Source organism: Helianthus annuus, chromosome 6 (genome assembly GCF_002127325.2).
Source record: "Helianthus annuus cultivar XRQ/B chromosome 6, HanXRQr2.0-SUNRISE, whole genome shotgun sequence".
Classification (NCBI taxonomy): Eukaryota; Viridiplantae; Streptophyta; class Magnoliopsida; order Asterales; family Asteraceae; genus Helianthus; species Helianthus annuus.
The window spans coordinates 44,447,667-44,466,967 of record NC_035438.2 but is presented as its reverse complement, the minus strand read 5'-3'; the positions used below and the strand labels follow the sequence as shown (position 1 = coordinate 44,466,967).

Sequence of the window (19,301 nt, the reverse complement as noted above, 5' to 3'; positions counted from 1 at the left end):
GCCAACGTAGAATGTTCATAACCATTGAAAACTCTTCGTTGGATAGCTTTTAAAGTCAAGAGCAAAGACCCAAGTAGTATACATAATGCATACATTCTCAAATATATACTTTTCAAGACCGTTTATTATGTGGTTCTTATAGTTCAAGTAATCCGGCCACATGACTTTAAGAAAGTTCACATATGTGGTTCTTATAATCTTATGCTAAGTGCTAACACATTCCTCCAAGTTTACCAAAAATATCAATTTAATGTACCAACTTCAGGGGTCATCATTAGGGGTTTTCTATAAGTAGCATTATTTACAGTTATTGACGGAAGCCTTGAACTTTACAAATAATCTTCATTCCTCAACTCAGTTCATTTTGAAATGAGAGGTACACAATTTCATAACCCATTTTTACTTCTAATCAAAGGAACTTTCATGCCCCTCTCGGTTGAAATAATATTATTATTCTCTTGTTTGTCTGTCCCTTCACTTGCAACCGCTCGACCAACAAATGAAGCATCTGCGCTTTTAAAATGGAAAGCCAGCCTTGATGAACGAAGCCAGTCGCTTCTTTCTTCATGGGCTGGAACCAACCCTTGCCATGATAACTGGATGGGAATTGGTTGCAGTAACTGTTGGATTTATTAAACTAAGTTATGTTTATTCGTTTTATTATTACTCGAACATATAAGTAGAACTGCATATGATATGTATTAGATTAGTTAATGATAAGTTTATGTAATGATCGGTAGATAAGCGGGCAAACATTTCAAATAACTGTCCTTGACAGTTACCCGCCAATTCGAACCGCCAAAACTCGTATGTATATATTCAAGTTACCGGAAACAATGTCCGGTATCAAGACATTTCTTAACTTTACTGAGATATGTCCATTCCTTTCTCTGCACTTGTTCATCAATATCATCTTCAATATGCACATTCAATTTGGATCAATCGCTTATGACAACACTAACCCCACACATAATTCCGCTGCACCATCACACTCTCATGCATATTCGTCTTCTGATTCCCTAAAAGTGGTATCAGAGCATCTAAAGGAAAGGAGAAGACGACTGAAATTCGATCAACATCCACACTATTACCGTGTCAACATTGTACAGACGAGATGAGGGGCAAGAATAAACAACGTTATCGGGAAAAGATTTGTTTTTACTGTCGAAAACCCGGGCACCAGATTTCTTCATGCCTGAAGAAGGAAACCGATGAAGCAACCCAACTTATCCGGCAGGCAGTGAACACGGGGATACAGAACAAAGAAGAAGGAGTCAAAGATCATCAGGAGATGATCGTTGTCGGTACCGAAGGAGGGATCTGGAGTGACATATGGTACGTTAGTTCTGTGTTTATACATCACATGGCCGGAAATCTAAATGTGTTTAAACACATTAAACACATCATTGGGGTTGATACACAAACGGGAGAAAGCAATTTCTTGTTCACACGGGGGGTTGGTTCGGTAGAGATTAAAACAAGTAATGAGATTATGAAAATTCAAAGTGTCTTTTACTCTCCGGAAATAGACCGAAACATTTTAAGCATGGATCAATTGACTATGCAAGGTTTCACTGTCAATAAAGATGGTGACACTTGCAGAATTTTCCCATTTTCTGTTCAGGTGAATAACACGGTGAATGAAAAGAGTGGGTTAACAAGGGAAGAAGAGATTGGGTTAAAAGAAAAGCAAAACATAATTGAAGAAGGGGTATTTGATGAAGAGTTCAAACAACGTTACTTGAATTCCTATTTCGAAGAACTTAATCTGTCTTCACAAGAGATAGATTGGAGTATTATGATTGTTATGGCCATGGAATTCAACGAATTTGAAGACTGTAGAGCATTTATGAATTTACTGGATGATCGAGAATTTGTTTTCAAATATAAACATATACTCGATTCAAAGTTTGAAGAACTGGTTAAATGGTTTCTATTCGAATATATGGGAATCCTAACAAGGCCGGTTCCACCAGTTACTTCACACAAGAGAAAGATCAACTTACTGAGTCTGTACTTGTTGGTGGCCGTGGACGGGGGTTACAAGAATGTAACAACAGAGAACTTGTGGCCTGCAATAGCAAAGGATCTAGGATTCGATTATGAAGACGGAGATTACATGAGAGTCACATATGCCATGTATCTTGGTATCCTAGAGTATTATTACAATTTCAAAGCTGTTCAAAAGAGAGTGCAGGACAAGGAGACAGTCTTAGAAGAAGGAAGGTCCACCGGTGGCTGCCATGAAAGATCAAAAAGTGCAGGAGAGGCTCAACAAGAATCTGCAGGGGCTGCACAAGTTGCATTATTTGCAGGTATTGATGATGAAGATTGGAATCAAGGAAAAAGAAGGAAACGCTTCAATTTCAACTATGCAAGATGGGCTGTAGATGAAGCGAATCGAAGCGTTTTAGATCAAGCTCGGAAACATAACCAAGTTTAAGGGGGGTTATGTTGGATTTATTAAACTAAGTTATGTTTATTCGTTTTATTATTACTCGAACATATAAGGAACATATAAGTAGAACTGCATATGATATATATTAGATTAGTTAATGATAAGTTTATGTAATGATCGGTAGATAAGCGGGCAAACATTTCAAATAACTGTCCTTGACAGTTACCCGCCAATTCGAACCGCCAAAACTCGTATGTATATATTCAGGTTACCGGAAACAATGTCCGGTATCAAGACATTTCTTAACTTTACTGAGATTTGTCCATTCCTTTCTCTGCACTTGTTCATCAATATTATCTTCAATATGCACATTCAATTTGGATCAATCGCTTATGACAACACTAACCCCACACATAATTCCGCTGCACCATCACACTCTCATGCATATTCATCTTCTGATTCCCTACAGTAACGGCACTGCAGCTCTAGAAAGTGTTGTAATAAGCATCACAATTCAGCTTTCAAACATAACAGGTACACTTGATGATCTTGATACATGGTCATTAAGAAATCTTGAATCTTTCAATCTTTCGTTTAATTCGCTCTATGGCCACATTCCTTCCAACATTGGGAACATGTCTCAACTCAAATATCTTGACATGTCCAGTAATAGCTTCTCATTCCACCAGAGATAGGAATGTTAAGATCTTTGGAAGAACTTTCTTTGAACGATAACAGTCTTACCGGTCATATCCCAAATAGCATAGGTAACATCACAAACTTAACTAAGGTTCTTTTGTCTAGTAACCGTCTTATTGGTGTTATACCAAATAGCATAGGCAACCTCAGAAAGTTAGTTCAGGTTGAATTGGATGAAAATGAACTTACGGGACCCATCCCTAGACTGTCTTCACTCATGATAGAAAACCTTGACCTTTCTTCTAATAGTCTTAGTGGAGTCATTCCTTCTTCAATAGGAAATTTAACCAATCTCTATTTCCTTTATCTGTATGATAATAAACTCTCTGGGTGCATCCCACCTGAACTTGTTGGGGCTAGGGATCTCTTAGCTCTTCAAATTTCCACCAACCTTATCACAGGTACCATTCCAATTACTTTTCTAAATTTCAGTAGGCTAGAAAGGGTGAACTTGAGTGATAACCGTATATCTGGCTCCATCCAGATTGTTTTGCAAATTACACCAACCTTAAAATATTGACCTTTGGTGTGAACCAATTCAGTGGCCTCATCCCACCTGAACTAGGAAAGAGAACAGCCTTTGTTGCATTGAGCTTGTACATGAATAATCTTGTGGGTTCCATTCCACAACATATGAATTTTACTAAGATGAAAGATTTCCAAGTAGCTGAGAACATGCTCACAGGTCCTTTACCACATGACATCTGTGTTTCGGGACTTGAACGTTTAGGTGCAGGCAACAATTTCTTCTCAGGCCCTGTACCAAAAAGCTTTAAAAACTGTAGCAGCTTATACAAAGTACGTGATACAAACCTGATTCCTATTCGGGTAGGTATTAGGGTCAGATTTATTAATGGGTCAAAGCAGTTATTGGAAAGGGAAACTGATGGATAAATGAGAGCTGAAGGGCCAGCTGTTACGGGAGCTGAAGGGCCAGCTATTACTACTATTATTGCTTATTTATATCTTTGTTCTAGTTTTTGGGGATTATGTTGATGATTATTATCTAATTAGGTATCTATACCTTTGTTCTTGGAGATTAACCCATCTCGAATCGGGTCTTCTATCTTGTAGTATTTCAGTTTACAACAATAAAATCTTTCAGTTACTTTTGTTTGATTTTGGGTTCTATCATTTGGTTCCATTGCCGGGAAATCGAAGATGGACCAGACCCGGAATAATCAGAAGGAAGGCGGTGTTCATCCAGACCTAATCGCTCACCAGTTGGCAATCATTAATGCTAAGCTTGATTCTTTGATAGACTTGAAGAAGGATATAGCAGCAATCAAGGAAGCTTGGCTAGAACGACGAACAGATGCAATAAAGGAAGCTGACGATGAAAACCAGGATCCAGTGATAGATTTGGGAATGGAGGAAATTCCTAGCGACGTTTCCATGCCTGGAGCAACACCTATAACTACCGCAGAAACCAAAAGTCAGTCCCCTCTAATTTCAGATTTGGAGAAAAAAATGCTAGAAGTTGCAGATGAAACAAATGCTCAGGCCAGTCCAGAAGAGGAGGAACACGAGAATCATGGAGAGACGAAGAATGCAGAATTAGAGCAAAAATTATTCAGCAGGGATGCCGTCCTGAATTCACTATGTGGTTACTCACACAAGGATCACATGAAGACTCAGACGGATAAGAAACAACTTGACAGGTCGTTTCAAAAGGTAATCAAGGGTTGGATGTTGGATGGATGACAAAGTAGATTGGGCAGCAAAGCTAACAGATATTAATACCGACTTTCGAATTCCAAATTCTAATTCACAGAATTCTTTCTGGGCTGCACCTAAATTCGGTCCCGAGGAAACACAAATTTTAGCTTATAGATGGGTCCATGAAGGTGGTCAGCCTACAATTGAATGGCTCATTGCTTGGTGCGCCAACTACCTTCTTTTCGACTTGAGGACAAGTCGATTATCGGGGCAGGATGTATTGATACAAACCTGATTCCTATACGGGTAGGTATTACGGTCAGATTTATTAATGGGTCAAAGCAGTTATTGAAAAGGGAAACTGATGGGTAAATGAGAGCTGAAGGGCCAGCTGTTACGGGAGCTGAAGGGCCAGCTATTACTACTATTATTGCTTATTTATATCTTTGTTCTAGTTTTTGGGGATTATGTTGATGATTATTATCTAATTAGGTATCTATACCTTTGTTCTTGGAGATTAACCCATCTCGAATCGGGTCTTCTATCTTGTAGTATTTCAGTTTACAACAATAAAATCTTTCAGTTAGTTTTGTTTGATTTTGGGTTCTATCAGTACGGCTTGATGAAAACCATCTAACTGGAAACATCTCGGAAGATTTTGGGATTTATCCAGAGTTAGATTATATAGACTTGAGCAACAATAACTTTTACGGTGAGGTGTCTAGTAACTGGGGGCATTGCCCTAATTTAACTAGCTTAGATATATCAAACAACAATTTGTCTGGAAAAATATCTACAGAGCTAGGAGGAGCAACAAGATTAGTCGAATTACATCTCTCATCAAATCAATTAATTGGTGAAATCCCAAAGAGCTTTGAAAGACTAAGCTCATTGACGAAATTGTACTTGGATGGCAACAAGCTATCCGGTAAAATTCCTTCAGAGCTTGGAAATCTGTACAACTTAGAAGAAATTAACATAGCAAAAAATTCACTTACCGGTCCAATCAATGAAAATATAGGAGATTGCTTTAAGTTAAGGAGCTTGAACTTAAGTAGTAACAAATTTGAGGGAGTTATCCCAGTGCATATTTGCAAGTTGGAAAAGTTAGAATCTCTTGACCTTAGTGAAAATAATTTGACCAGGAGTTTACCTTCACAGCTTGGGGGTCTACAAAGTCTACAAATATTAAACATCTCACATAATAACCTCACAGGCTCTATTCCTTCAAGTTTCACTAAAATGTCAAGTTTAACCACAGTCGATGTATCTTTCAATCAGCTAGAGGGACCACTACCAAAGATGCGAGCTTTTGAAGATGCTCCAACGGAGGCACTAGGACATAACAAGCGGTTATGTGGAAACAACACAGGGTTAGATTGTCCCATCAATACAAACAAGGTTTCAAAGATGCTATTAATCATACTTCCAACTTTGGGATGCATGGTCCTGTTGTTTTATATCGGTGTCATATTCTTTTATCTCCATAAAAGAAATTCAAATGATATAAATAGGACACAAGTGACACAAACAAACCCTTTTACCATCTGGAGCTATGATGGGAGAATGGCGTATGAGAGCATCATTGAAGCTTTAGAGGACTTTGACTTGAAGCATGTTATTGGGGTTGGCGGACACGGTACTGTGTATAAGGCAGAATTGTCAACAAAAGTTTTGGCGGTGAAGAAAATTCATGCACCAGCAGACGGCGAGACACAAAATTTTAAGAGTTTCGAAAATGAGATCCAAGCATTAACAGAAATACGTCATCAAAACATTGTCAAGCTCTATGGATTTTGTTCACATTCCCGGCACTCATTTCTGGTATATGAGTTTTTGTCAGGAGGGAGCTTAAGAAATGTACTGAATCACATCGAACAAGCTGTCGAATTTGATTGGGAAAAGAGGGTGATGGCTGTTAAAGGTATTGCAAAGGCGTTATCCTATATTCACCATGATTGTTCACAACCAATCATCCATAGAGACTTGTCGAGCAACAATGTTTTATTCGATTCGGATTGGGTTGCTCATATATCTGATTTTGGCACTGTAGGTCCCTTTCCGGAGGATGACGAACCTAAACCTTGTTATACAAACCTACTAGCGAGTGCGGAATCCAAGCTAGTAAGCAAACCGGGATGAAGCAAGTAGAGAAACAAACACACAAGGATTCACCGATTAACACCAATGTATTAATACGTATGAAGGTTCCAGTTACAAGCACAATGTTTACAAATCTAACTTGCAAACTCTCACTATGTGTGTGTGTGTTCCGGACAGAATGCTCTCAGCTCTATCTTTCTGTCTGTCTCTCTAAGTGTCTCTGTGAAACACTACACACTGCATGGGTATATATACACCCAGCCCAGCATGTCTGATCGAAGGATCCGATAGATGTCACGAAGGATCATCTATCGATGTTGCACCTATCGAAGGATCAGGAATATTGATCGAAAGATCATCTTTCGATCAAACTTCCATCGAAGGGTTCACAGTGACCTCGAAGGACTATCTATCGAGGTCCATCCATCGAAGGTTCAACTTTCGAGCTCATCGAAGGATCTAACTATCCTAAGATGAGATATCCTTCGAACCAGACATTTTACATTCACAAACTGTTTGGCCAAGTCAAACTAGGAGGATAGTTGACTTGGTCAAACTTACAAGGCTAACTTGGACATCGTTTACATATAGACCGAATACAGACAAAGTACAGACACAAGTGCACCAACAAACTCCCCCTTGGCTGTAGCTTTATCTTTATCTTCTATAGTTGTAGACTCGTCTCGAACTTCGATGGTCTTTGGTCTTCGAGTTCTCAAAACTCTGATGTCCTTTCAAGTCTTCAAAGTCGGAGGATCTTTAACGTCTTCACGTCTTGAAAGCAGAGAGTGTATTAACAAACTACCCGTATCATGTAGGAAGTGTGTTGACAAACTCCCCCTTAACATAAGCTCCCCCTCGAGTTATGCTCGTGAATGACTTGATCTTTATGAAGTGAGATCCTTGTGGTGTTGATGATGGCCAGCGGCAACTCGATCATCTTCATCTTTTGAGCGCCTTCTCGTCGTGTATTCATTCCAAAGCTTGTCATCGACCATGTTCTCCTAGCCTTTAGAATCCGCACATGCAAGAAATCTAAACGCGTAATGAGAACAACTGCTTGGAATAATTAGTATAAACAAATGACACACGAATGACCATGTCACAATCAAACACCGTCCGACAGTTTGAAAGTTTAATAAATTTGTCAAATTTTAGTCTTTAACTTTCAACACATGCAAATTTCGACCGTTTATGAAGATTTAGTCAATTCGGTTTTCGTTCAGGTTTCAGGTAACGAAGACTCGAGCTCCAACATCGTACGATCGAAAATAAAGTAGAAATAAAATCTTTTTGGCTTTTACAAAGTTTATATTAAAACACGCCTAAAATCTTTTTGGTATTTTTGAAATTAAAAGACAACAATTTAAAATCCTTTGAGTGTTATCAAACGACATCACCGCTAATGTCGTGCTGATATGCACCAAACGACGAAACTGTTTAAAAGAAAACAATAAACGTTAAGCAGTAAATAAATAAATATATACAAACATTCTTTTTGCGAGTTTCGAGGGTAAGAGAATCATATCAGGGTACGGTCATGCCAAAACACTCTTGTTGTTCAGTTAGTTAACATTAAGATAAGCATCCTATAACAATTATCGGTATTGTTGTCCACTTAAGCTCAACTTATCAGATGTAATCATGGCGAGGGGATACGTTAAGGTATGATTTATACTTACCGACCGGTGTTCATCCACATCACGACACATTCCCGTATCAAGGTATGCACGAGAGTTCATCTTACCGGTGAGTATACCGATTATCATCTGTTTGACCGTATAAGCTGTGAGATACTCACTTATTTTGATTTGAAAACAAGCCCTATGTGATATAATCACTTATTGATGAGGAACTTGATTTTCATATGCATGAAGGCACAGGTGCAAGTCCGTGAACAGGTCAGTACTTCCGTACAGCAGAGAGACGAACTTGACACCCGGATAATTGTGATATTTTATCACTTATTTGTTTGGACATGTGATTGTTTATCACTTATTGAGGTCGAATGCAGTATGTAATATGTACACATATGTATAGTATCATGGAAGATCTAGACTTGCGTCCCCGTTATTTTTCGGTAAAAGATACAACCATGATACCCAGATGATAAGCAGCATAAAGACCGAATATCTCAGAACCTCGGCAATCTATCAAACGAAATTTCGGTACTAAGACCATATGCCAATGAATGGTTCCCACCTGATCTTCAGTCAATTTAAGTTTATATCACCCTGCACACTTTAAAATGATTGTGAGCCTACCGATACATCTTATATAGAGCTGCTTATCGTTTTTCAGTTTAGGTTCAAAGAGGTTTGGATAGACCACTGATGTACTATCATTTTCTCTTTTGCTCGCCAGGAAACTCATTTTTGTTTTTTTTATTGTTTTTGTGTTTTTGAAATTTTTTAATGTTTTTGGATTTTCAGATTTTCGGATTTACTCCCCCTAAAATCAATAAACTAAGACAAATTTGAAACACACAAAGATATTTACAAAAATGATTTTCCGATGTTGGTTTACTCTTGCTTGACCTTAATGCCGTTTACCAATAATAAGAAGTCAAATCTAGATTTGTCAAAAGCTTTGGTAAATAAGTCGGCACGTTGGTCATCGGTGTGGACCTTAACAACATCGATTAGCCTTTTCTCAAAGCAATCACGTATGAAGTGATATTTGATCTCGATGTGTTTGGTCTTTGAATGCTGCACAGGATTTCTAGTGATATCTAAAGCAGCAGAATTATCAACGTAAATAGGAGTAGTTAGGAATTCAAAACCGTAGTCCCGCAATTGTTGTTGAATCCAAAGAACTTGGGAGCAGCAACTTGAGGCAGCAATGTATTCGGCTTCGCATGTTGATGTAGCTACACACGTCTGCTTCTTGCACTGCCATGTGACTAGGCGATTTCCTAAAAACTGACATCCAGCCGTTGTGGATTTGCCGTCGATTTTACATCCGCCAAAATCAGAATCACTGAAAGCGACCAAGTCAAAGTTATTATCCCTAGGATACCACAGACCGGTGTCGGGGTAAGCCTTCAAATAACGAAAAATCCTTTTTACAGCTGCAAGATGTGAGGCCTTCGGGTTAACTTGATATCTGGCAAGCAGGCACGTTGGGTACATTATATCTGGCCTTGATGCTGTGAGGTACATAAGAGATCCGATCATTGCGCGATAGTATGAGGGGCTAACAGGTTCACCCTTCAAGTCAGGAGTAATTCCGTGATTAGTTGGCAATGGGGTACCAATGGGCGTTGCATCGGACATCTGGAACCGGCTCAAGATGTCACCAACATATTTAGTCTGATGGATGAATATCCCAGACTCTGTTTGTTGTACTTGTAGGCCCAAGAAGAAATTCATTTCCCCCATAGCACTCATCTCGAACTTATCCTGCATAATGCGCTCGAAATTCCTACACAAAGCATCATTAGTAGAACCGAAAATAATATCATCAACATATACCTGAACCAGAAGAAGATCTCCATCTTGTTCTTTGATGAAGAGAGTACAATCGATAAGACCTCTTCGAAAACCGTTTTCCAGCAGATATGTAGATAAGGTTGCATACCAAGCTCGTGGCGCTTGATGAAGACCATAGAGAGCTTTGTTTAGCAACCAAACCCGATCGGGATGGACAGGATCTTCAAAACCTGGAGGCTGTTCGACATATACCTCTTCTTCAACCAAACCATGTAGAAATGCACTTTTGACGTCCATCTGGTAAACCTTGAATCCTTTGAAGGAGGCATAAGCCAGAAAGATCCGAATAGCTTCCAGACGTGCAACAGGTGCATACACTTCGTTGTAGTCGATCCCTTCAATCTGACGAAAACCTTGAACGACTAAACGAGCTTTGTTCCGAATAACCACTCCACGGTCGTCTTTCTTGCATTTGAAGACCCATCGAGTGCCAATCTTCTTGTAATTCTCAGGTTTTTCAACAAGCTTCCAAACACCAAGCTTGTGAAATTGCTGTAATTCTTCCTGCATGGCTTCAACCCAAGCACTGTCTTTCAATGCTTCTTTCCACGACTTTGGTTCTTCTTGTGATACGTAACACGCGAAGGACCAGTCATTTTGTTGACCAGATTCTCTTATAGCTGAATACAAACCAGCATTCCGGTTGTTTCTCAGCTGATTACGCGTCTGCACACCGCGATGGACATCTCCTATTATGTTCTGCTGGGGATGGGTATCGTGAATCCTCATTTCAGGATTATCTGGCACACGAGCATTGATACCCAAATTGGTAAGATTAAGATCAACAACCAACTCCACACCAGGAATGTGGGTAGAGGTGGATGCATTCCCTTCAGCAGTGTCTACATTCTGCGTATGAGGTGTATCACCAGAGGCACCTTGAACAGGAGCAGCTGGAGCTGAAGATCCTTCGGCTGCATCATGATATTCATCATCTTCAGAAGATTCATTATAATCAGCAGCATCTTCATAAACCTCATTTTGAACCATATTGTTGACTGACGAAGAAGCTTGAGGGTCAACAACAATAGGTCTAACCAAAGGCGAGACAGCAGCGTTGTCACTTTCCAACAACATCCTAGCCGCTGCTGATTCTTCGTCAAAGGTTGGCAGATTGAAGGAGTCAAATAGCCCATCATAATCGAACATCCACGGATCACCCGGAGCCCTAACAGGACTTGTGTACCTTTGAACCCTAACTTCGCTCCAAAGCTCAATCTTTTTAGTAGCTAGATTCCAAACACGAAAATTCGGAGTAGCATATCCAAGGAAGAAACCCTCGATAGCTCTTGCACCAAACTTTCCATCCGGCTCAATCATAGTACATGGAGCACCAAACGGTTCAAGGTAAGAAAGATCCGGTTTCCTTTTCTGAAGGAGTTCGAAGCAAGTCTTGCCATGTCTCTTTACTGTAAGAACTCTGTTCAACGTGTAGCATGCAGCCGATACAGCCTCCCCCCAGAATTGAATAGGGAGTTCCGACTCTACTAACATTGTTCTTGCAGTTTCTATAATTGTTCGATTCTTCCTCTCCGCGACACCATTTTGTTGTGGAGTATAACGAGAACTGTACTCATGAAGAATGCCTTTAGAGGTACAAAACTCATCCATAACTTGATTCTTGAATTCAGTTCCATTGTCGCTTCGGATCCTCTTCACTTTCAACGAATAGAGATTCTCCAACATTGTAAGAAGATCCTTGAGGATGCCAGGAGTTGCACTTTTGTGTGCCATAAAGGATACCCAAGAAAATCTAGAGTAGTCATCAGTAACTACTAAACAATAGGCATCACCAAACGTTGTCTTGTGCTTCATAGGTCCAAACAGGTCCATATGAAGACGTTCGAGAGGCATGCTGACAGTGTTGATTTTCTTCAAAGGGTGAGACTTCTTTGTTTGCTTCCCTTTTTGGCACGAGACGCAGATATCTTGCAAATGAAAACTTCTCACAGGCACACCATTCACAAGATTATTTTTCACCAAATGGTTCATCTTCCTCAAGTGAATGTGTCCCATTCTTCTGTGCCAAGATATCGACTCCTTTTCCGTGGCTTTTGAGACAAAGCAAGTGACTTGTGCAGATGTTGTAATCGCCTGGCTCATGTCGAGAATATAAAGATCATTAACTCTCGGAGCCGATAAGAGAATCCATTCTTGTGGAATTTTGAATCCAGGTTTCAGCACATAGCAGCCGGCATCATCAAAATGCACGGTGAATTTCTTATCGCAGATTTGCGACACACTGAGAAGATTGTGATCAATTTGCTTAACATAATTGATCTTATCGAAGCACACGATGCCGTTGGAGATACTTCCCTCTCCAGTGATGAATCCGCCTTTGTCACCCGCAAAAGCAACATACCCTCCTCTAATATTTCTCACGTCGTATAGGAGCCGTAAGTCGCCAGTCATGTGCCTGGATGCCCCACTATCAACAATCCAATGACTATTAATAGTTCCTCCTAGAACATCCTGCACATGTCATTTAAAACATCAGTTGAGAATGGGGACCCAAGCCTTAGTGGTCTTGGGTCGTCCCTGAGCATCACGAAACGTGATATCAATCTCTTGATGGTTTTTAAGAACAATTGCTCCCCCCTGAATTGTCACCTGACTTAGGTAACCAAGTTCGTTTTTGCCTACCAGTTTTTGAAGATTCTGGTTTTACAGGTTGTGACACACTTGGTTTCCTTTCAACTGTTTTAACTTCAGATTTTAAAGCCTTTTCAAAAGTTTTCATGTTCTTACGTTGTTGTTTAGTTTCTTGTTCTTTTACAGTTCGTTTATCATGTTTAGGTGAAACTGACCGACGTTGAGGGTGAACTGTTTCAGGTGGAGCTTTCTCAACAAATTTCTTCTTTGGAGCATTTGGGCAGTTTCTGATGATGTGCCCAATTTCTCCACATTTGAAACAAGTTCTCCTTTCAACAGACTTAGGAGAACTTGATCGACTAGCAGATGTTGAACCTGTAGAACCTGAGGTACTTGCTCTTTCATCACACCCGTTTGTGTGTTGGGTGTAATTGTTATCACTGTTACGTTTCAAAATCTTGACTTGTTGTACAAAATCAGTGTTTGATTTGTTTTCAAAAGTCTCAATTTTATCTGTACCTTTTGATGCTACAAATTTAACATCTTTTGTTTTCTTCTTGTAACGAGCTCCTTTTGATTCATCCTTAGCCTTTGGCTTTGGAGCTCGTTGTTGTTGTTTACCCTTAGAAGCAGTAGGTTGTTGAGTGGTTGGAAATTTTTATTTACCAAACTGTTTTCTAATCTCAGCCTTAGGAATTGGATCACATTGTGTTACCACAATTCCCGGAAGTGTTTTTCCCAAAAATTTGTTTGTGTTGTCTTCAAAGACTTTGTCAATCAAAGATTTATTTACATTTTTAATTGGGAAAACGTCATCTGAGTAGATTTTATTATCTCCAACCAAGGTATACAACACATTACTGCTTTTAACAGTAGACACACTTGTCTCATCAACTTTGACAGAATCAATCACTTGCTTTTTAACAGATGGAACATCAGGAGTAGGAGGATCACAAAGAATATGATTCTCAATTGGAATTTCTACTCCTTTTGTTTCATCAAGTGATTCATCCTTGTCATTCACATCTGGTTCATCATCTGAAGAATCATAGTCCTCAATGATTGGAGGACTTTGCTTCACGGATGATGACGTTTCTGGTTGCTTAGACGATGAATTTTCCGGTTTGAACCCTAGGCCAGTAGCAAATTCCTCAACATCTAGAGGCACACTGGGTTCATACCGAGGCATTTCCTCCTCATCAGGCATCTTGGTATAATTGTTCATCAAAGGGGGCGGACATTTCTTGTACCCTATGCCTTTCTGATTTCCCTTTGGTTGTTGAACATCGATGATGTGATCAAGCACAAATTGGGAGTTAGAATAACTATCCAATTTCTGTTTGATCGCATCGTGCTCGCATTGGGCTATGGCTAATTGCTTTTTAGTTTCTTCCACAATGTTAATATATTCATTTATACTTACTTGCTTGTGGTAAACTACTTTGTTAACCTCGGACACATTTTTCTTTAATGTTTCTATTACAGATTTAAAATCTTTTTCATTCCGAGTTAAAGCCATGTTTGCCTCTTTGCATTTCGACAGTTCAATAACCAAATTCTGGTTATGACTATGAAGCTTTTCTGATTCAAGCTTCATCTCAGCACATGACTTACAAATACTAGGAGCAGGAGGTTCAGAATTTACCTGACTAGAAGAGGCTGAACCATTTGCCATAAAGGTAGTTTGAAAAGAAAAAGCTCCATCTTCAGAAAATAGCTTCTCCATTTCCTTTGATGCAGTAGCAGCCTTCCTAATCAGAATTGATTTCTGACATTTAAGCTCATCAGCTTCATTCAATAGATCCTGAATATCATCATCTCCTTCCTCCTTCTCATCAGGCTCTGAGTGATTATCCCCAGATACAGAGCCTTCTTCATCTGAGCTTCCAGAATAACCAGAACTATCATCACTTCCAGAAGACTCTTCTTTATGAACATGCTCAATGATCTTTGCATAAAGAGCTGTTCCACTTCCCCGATCACCTTCACCAAACTGCACTGACCAGTCACAGCCCTCATCAGCTTGAACAGCCAAAGCCCGATTGGGATTTGTAGTTCCAGGCTGTCCCTGATTGTTATTCACTGCCACCATCCTCCTCTCACGGTTTTCATTCACATTCGTCGTACTCGTCTGGTTTCTGAAGGGGTTGTGATTGCCGTGTTTTGTTGGTAAAGTGCACTCACGTTTGAAGTGCCCTTTATTACCACAGTTGAAGCATGTAACGGCATTGATATCAAACCCATACTTCGTATCTTTCTTTCCCAATTTGAACATTCATTCATGTAATTGTACTCGTCTATCGCTTTGACCTGTACCGGACCCCTGACCTCTTCCTTGGCCATGCCCAAAGTCTTCCCGATTCGAGTTTCCAAAACCACAATGCTCACATCTATGATGTTTACCCTTCTCCTTTTCGTCCACCTTGGTGAATAGAAGATCACCTTACACGTCTTCTTCCTTAGTTTGCTTTTTAGTGCGTTCCTCAAAATCCTTGAGTCTCCCGACCGCTTCTTGGAATGGTATCGGTTTTAAGATCTGCAAACTATTCGATTGCTGCTACTATCTAGATATATTTTTTCGGTACTGAGCCCAAAGCTTACGAACCAATCTTCTATCATCCAAAGTATGTCTAGGACTACTTGCTTGTGATGCGATTTGGCTAATCTTTCCCGCATAAACATCAAGTGACCCATTAACATTCATCTTTAGCGTTCAAAAGTTTGATTCAAGTGTTTTAATGTGTGTTTCCTTAAATCTACCAACTCCCACATGCCGAACCTTTAAAGGAAAAGAAAGGCTATATATACCACTTCAACCCATCTTTTTAACACACAACACACCACTTCAACCCATCGTTTTTACTGAAAAATCATCTCTCACAACCCATTATCTGTCACACCCCGACCCGCAGCGGAAAGGTACGGGGCATGATGATTGCCCATAGCTCATGACAACTAATTATTGTTTCAATAGTTAAAGCATATCCATTTAAATAGTCACATATCATATAATAATCAAAATTGTTCATACATTGTTCAAAACAAACATATCAAGATTTCAATTTATTTTCCTAAGGCCCATGCTACGTGTCCACATCACTTGATCATCAACTTTGAAAAACCTGCACCACGTTAGAAAAATATATTTTTGGGTCAACAAATAAGTTGGTGAATAATTTCCTCCGTTTTATAGAAAACAGTTTTATATTTATTTCTTTTTAAAAAAATATTTTTAACATGCACCTCAAGGTTAGTGTGTGAATGGTCTCATATCATCAACATAGTAAACATATCCATAAATCCAAATTTACCAAACAAGAATACACCATCAATAACAACACAAACAACCAAAATAAATAGACTCCTGATAATAGCGTGCATTAGGCTCAAGCCCCGAGGAGCGAGTCTAATACTGTTGGCGATACTAGGCTACAACCCATGGCCGTGGGGAACCTAGTCAGCCGTGGGGAACCTAGTCAGCCGTGTGGATCCACTAAAATAATAGCATGCAATAGACTTGACATCAAATAGCATATAGAATAATAGAATACACATAAGACGTTCACAAAATAACACTTGATCATGGCATGTTAAGTAAATGGAAAAGTGTAACGTGATGCACCCCAAAATTTGTAAAAGATTAAAAAGGGGAAATGGAAGAAATTACTCACAGGTTGCGAAGAGTTTATCCACGAGAAATACCGCACGAGTACACGAGGTGGGACAAATGACTAAATCACCCTAGAGTAAGTATAAAAAAAGATTTTAAATAAACGGAACGGTAACAATGGGTCTAGTGATTCGAGTCCTTGATTTGAAGACTTTTGTATTGCGTAATTTAAAAATCGTAATCTAAAGAAAATAAGGTTATATTAATTGTCAAAAATGAATAATTATGATTACAACGAGATTAAAACATAAGTATTTATTTATAGTCTAAAATTTAAATAATCAAGGGTAGGCTAGGGCTAGTTTATACCATTTATTCCTAGCCACAATATGTATATATTTTTAGAACTATTCTTAGACTTATAAATTAAAAAAAATATCCAAAACTTGATAAGTAACTTATGTTACAAATAAAACATCTTATGAATTCTTATTTTATACATAAAATATGTTGTTGGTGATTTCCTTAACTATGTGTAATGTTATTTAAAAGCAGTTCAAAAGTTAATGATTTATTAATTAGCCGATTTAGTTGAAAATAGTAACAATAATAACTTTGCTACAAATTGAATCTAGTCATTTCCCATCTTTTTGTGATTATGATTTTCAATACTAGTAGATATACTAGTAGAGATACAGTGCAATTCTTTAGTTGTAGTGATCATAATTAGAACACATTTTTAGTGAAATAAAAAAAAAAAAGTGTCTTATATCTCGACACTAGATTAGAATGATGTGATCAATAATACTAAAAAAAAAACAAAGACTTTAGTTGCCATCAACTGTGGAACAGGACATTGGCTATTCTCCGTAACACAAGCAATCGAACGGAGAATACATCTTTGAATAAATGGGACAAATAAAATAACGCATGGGAAGGATTTGGTACCTGCACCGTTTTGCAGAATTTGGACGGCTTACGTTCAAGACTGTTCAGAAATTCGAACTATACGTTATCACTTCTTACAACGCTTCAAACCATAGCTTTATCGGGTGTGAGACTTCGGTGTATCTAGTTGTGTAAAGCGCCATTCGTCGGGTTGCTAGTCGCGAAGAAACACGTTGGTACATTGTATTAAAGCCAACGAATATGAGGTTGATGGAAAACATTTACAAGGAAACGATGGAGAGTGTTAGTATACAAAATAGTAGTGGTGATGGCATGACGGTTGTTCGAACGGCTTCAACTTATGGCTGGTGTAGTTGATCGCGACTGTTAATACTAACAAATGGTTGGCATGCTACGGTAGCAACCAACGGCGGAGACATGGTGGTTTCTGCGCAGCGGAATTCGGAACGGAACACATGGGCGTGTGGTTGTTAAAGATGGTTTACTTTCAATGATTTGAATTGCGAATGGATACAAATAAAACGATCGGACAATTCCACTATTGATGTGTGGCCGGTTACATGAATTCGAACCAACAGTATTGACGTTTCCGTTATGCAACTTCGAAGTCTTCATAGAATTTATTACATATTTCCAGTTTAGTACCTTGAACTTATGGATTTTATACAAATACAACCAAACTTTTGGTTTTCTTTTATATAATCATATTAGTTTTTGTATAAAACTTTAATCACTTATATATTTTTATAAAACCTATTTTTGAGTAATAATTTATTCTATAAATTAGAATAAGTATAATGTACAAAAGGCCTTATCCTACATTATCGTACGCGACAAAGGATATAACGTGCGTAATTACATTTTTGAGCAAAATAACGTGCGTTATTTTTGGTTCCATGCGTGATTTTCCCAAAAAACCAACCCCCATGCGTGATTACATGTCCAAAGCGTGATTACATGTCCAAAGCGTGATTATTCCCCTGATCGGACGGTTGGAAGCGTAGCGTACGTGAAGTATGATAAGCCCTTTTGTATGTTAACCTACCCCCTATAAATTATATATGTATATAATCATTTAAAATTAAAGATATTTTGTGAAATAAAAATAGTCTATTATCTATGTATAAAATCAAACGAAGTAGAACATTCACGTGATTAAATAAATAATATTAATAATAATAATTCTTATTTTTATTTTATTGACAAGGGTGCGGTTTTACAATCCAGGTCGGATTTCAAAGGTCGGATTTTGACGGATGTTACATTATCTTCCCAACTTTTGGGAATTTCGTCCCGAAATTATGAGGAAACTGCTTGTATAGAATGATGTGTAGGGTCTTCCATACACTTAAACGATATCGATTTGATTTGGTAATAGTATTAGGAACTCGAATCTTGGGATCGGAATGTCCATTAAAAAGGTCAGGTAACTAGTGTGAAACACCCATTCTAAAGTTACTGAGAATACACTCAAATTATGACATATCAAAAAGGTGTAGACTTACGGAAGCGGTAGCGTTCCTGGCAAGGGTTATATACCCAATTAAGGAATCGCTCTTAATTGCCAAAGATGCAGTATTGAAAAGCGTTAACTGTCATGTATAAGGTATCCGGTCATAGGTCATACGTTCATTACAACCGTGAAGCCCATAAATGACCAATCGAGGATTAATTGTGGCTTAAGAGAAAATCATGTCCCTAAGATGTCCTGTAACACTAAAGAGTTTGCAACCGAGTCGTAAAGGATACTCGTGATGCCAAAACTACAATCTTTGTCACGACCTGGGATCTTATTGTATTTCTCATAAAATGCCACAATTTGAGTTAAATGAGTGAAATC

The 19,301-nt window shown here is 38.7% G+C and overlaps 1 protein-coding gene across 1 annotated transcript; it reads left to right on the top strand.

The window, feature by feature from the left end:
- Positions 1–5,353: 5,353 nt before the first annotated feature.
- Positions 5,354–18,253, top strand: LOC110944668 (MDIS1-interacting receptor like kinase 2; the record flags this gene model as incomplete). The annotated part of the gene is made up of 2 exons (XM_035974120.1): positions 5,354–6,866; positions 18,249–18,253. Coding segments are annotated over 2 exons (1,518 nt in total), but the record flags the coding sequence as incomplete, so codon positions are not given.
- Between the last annotated feature and the right edge of the window lie 1,048 nt (positions 18,254–19,301).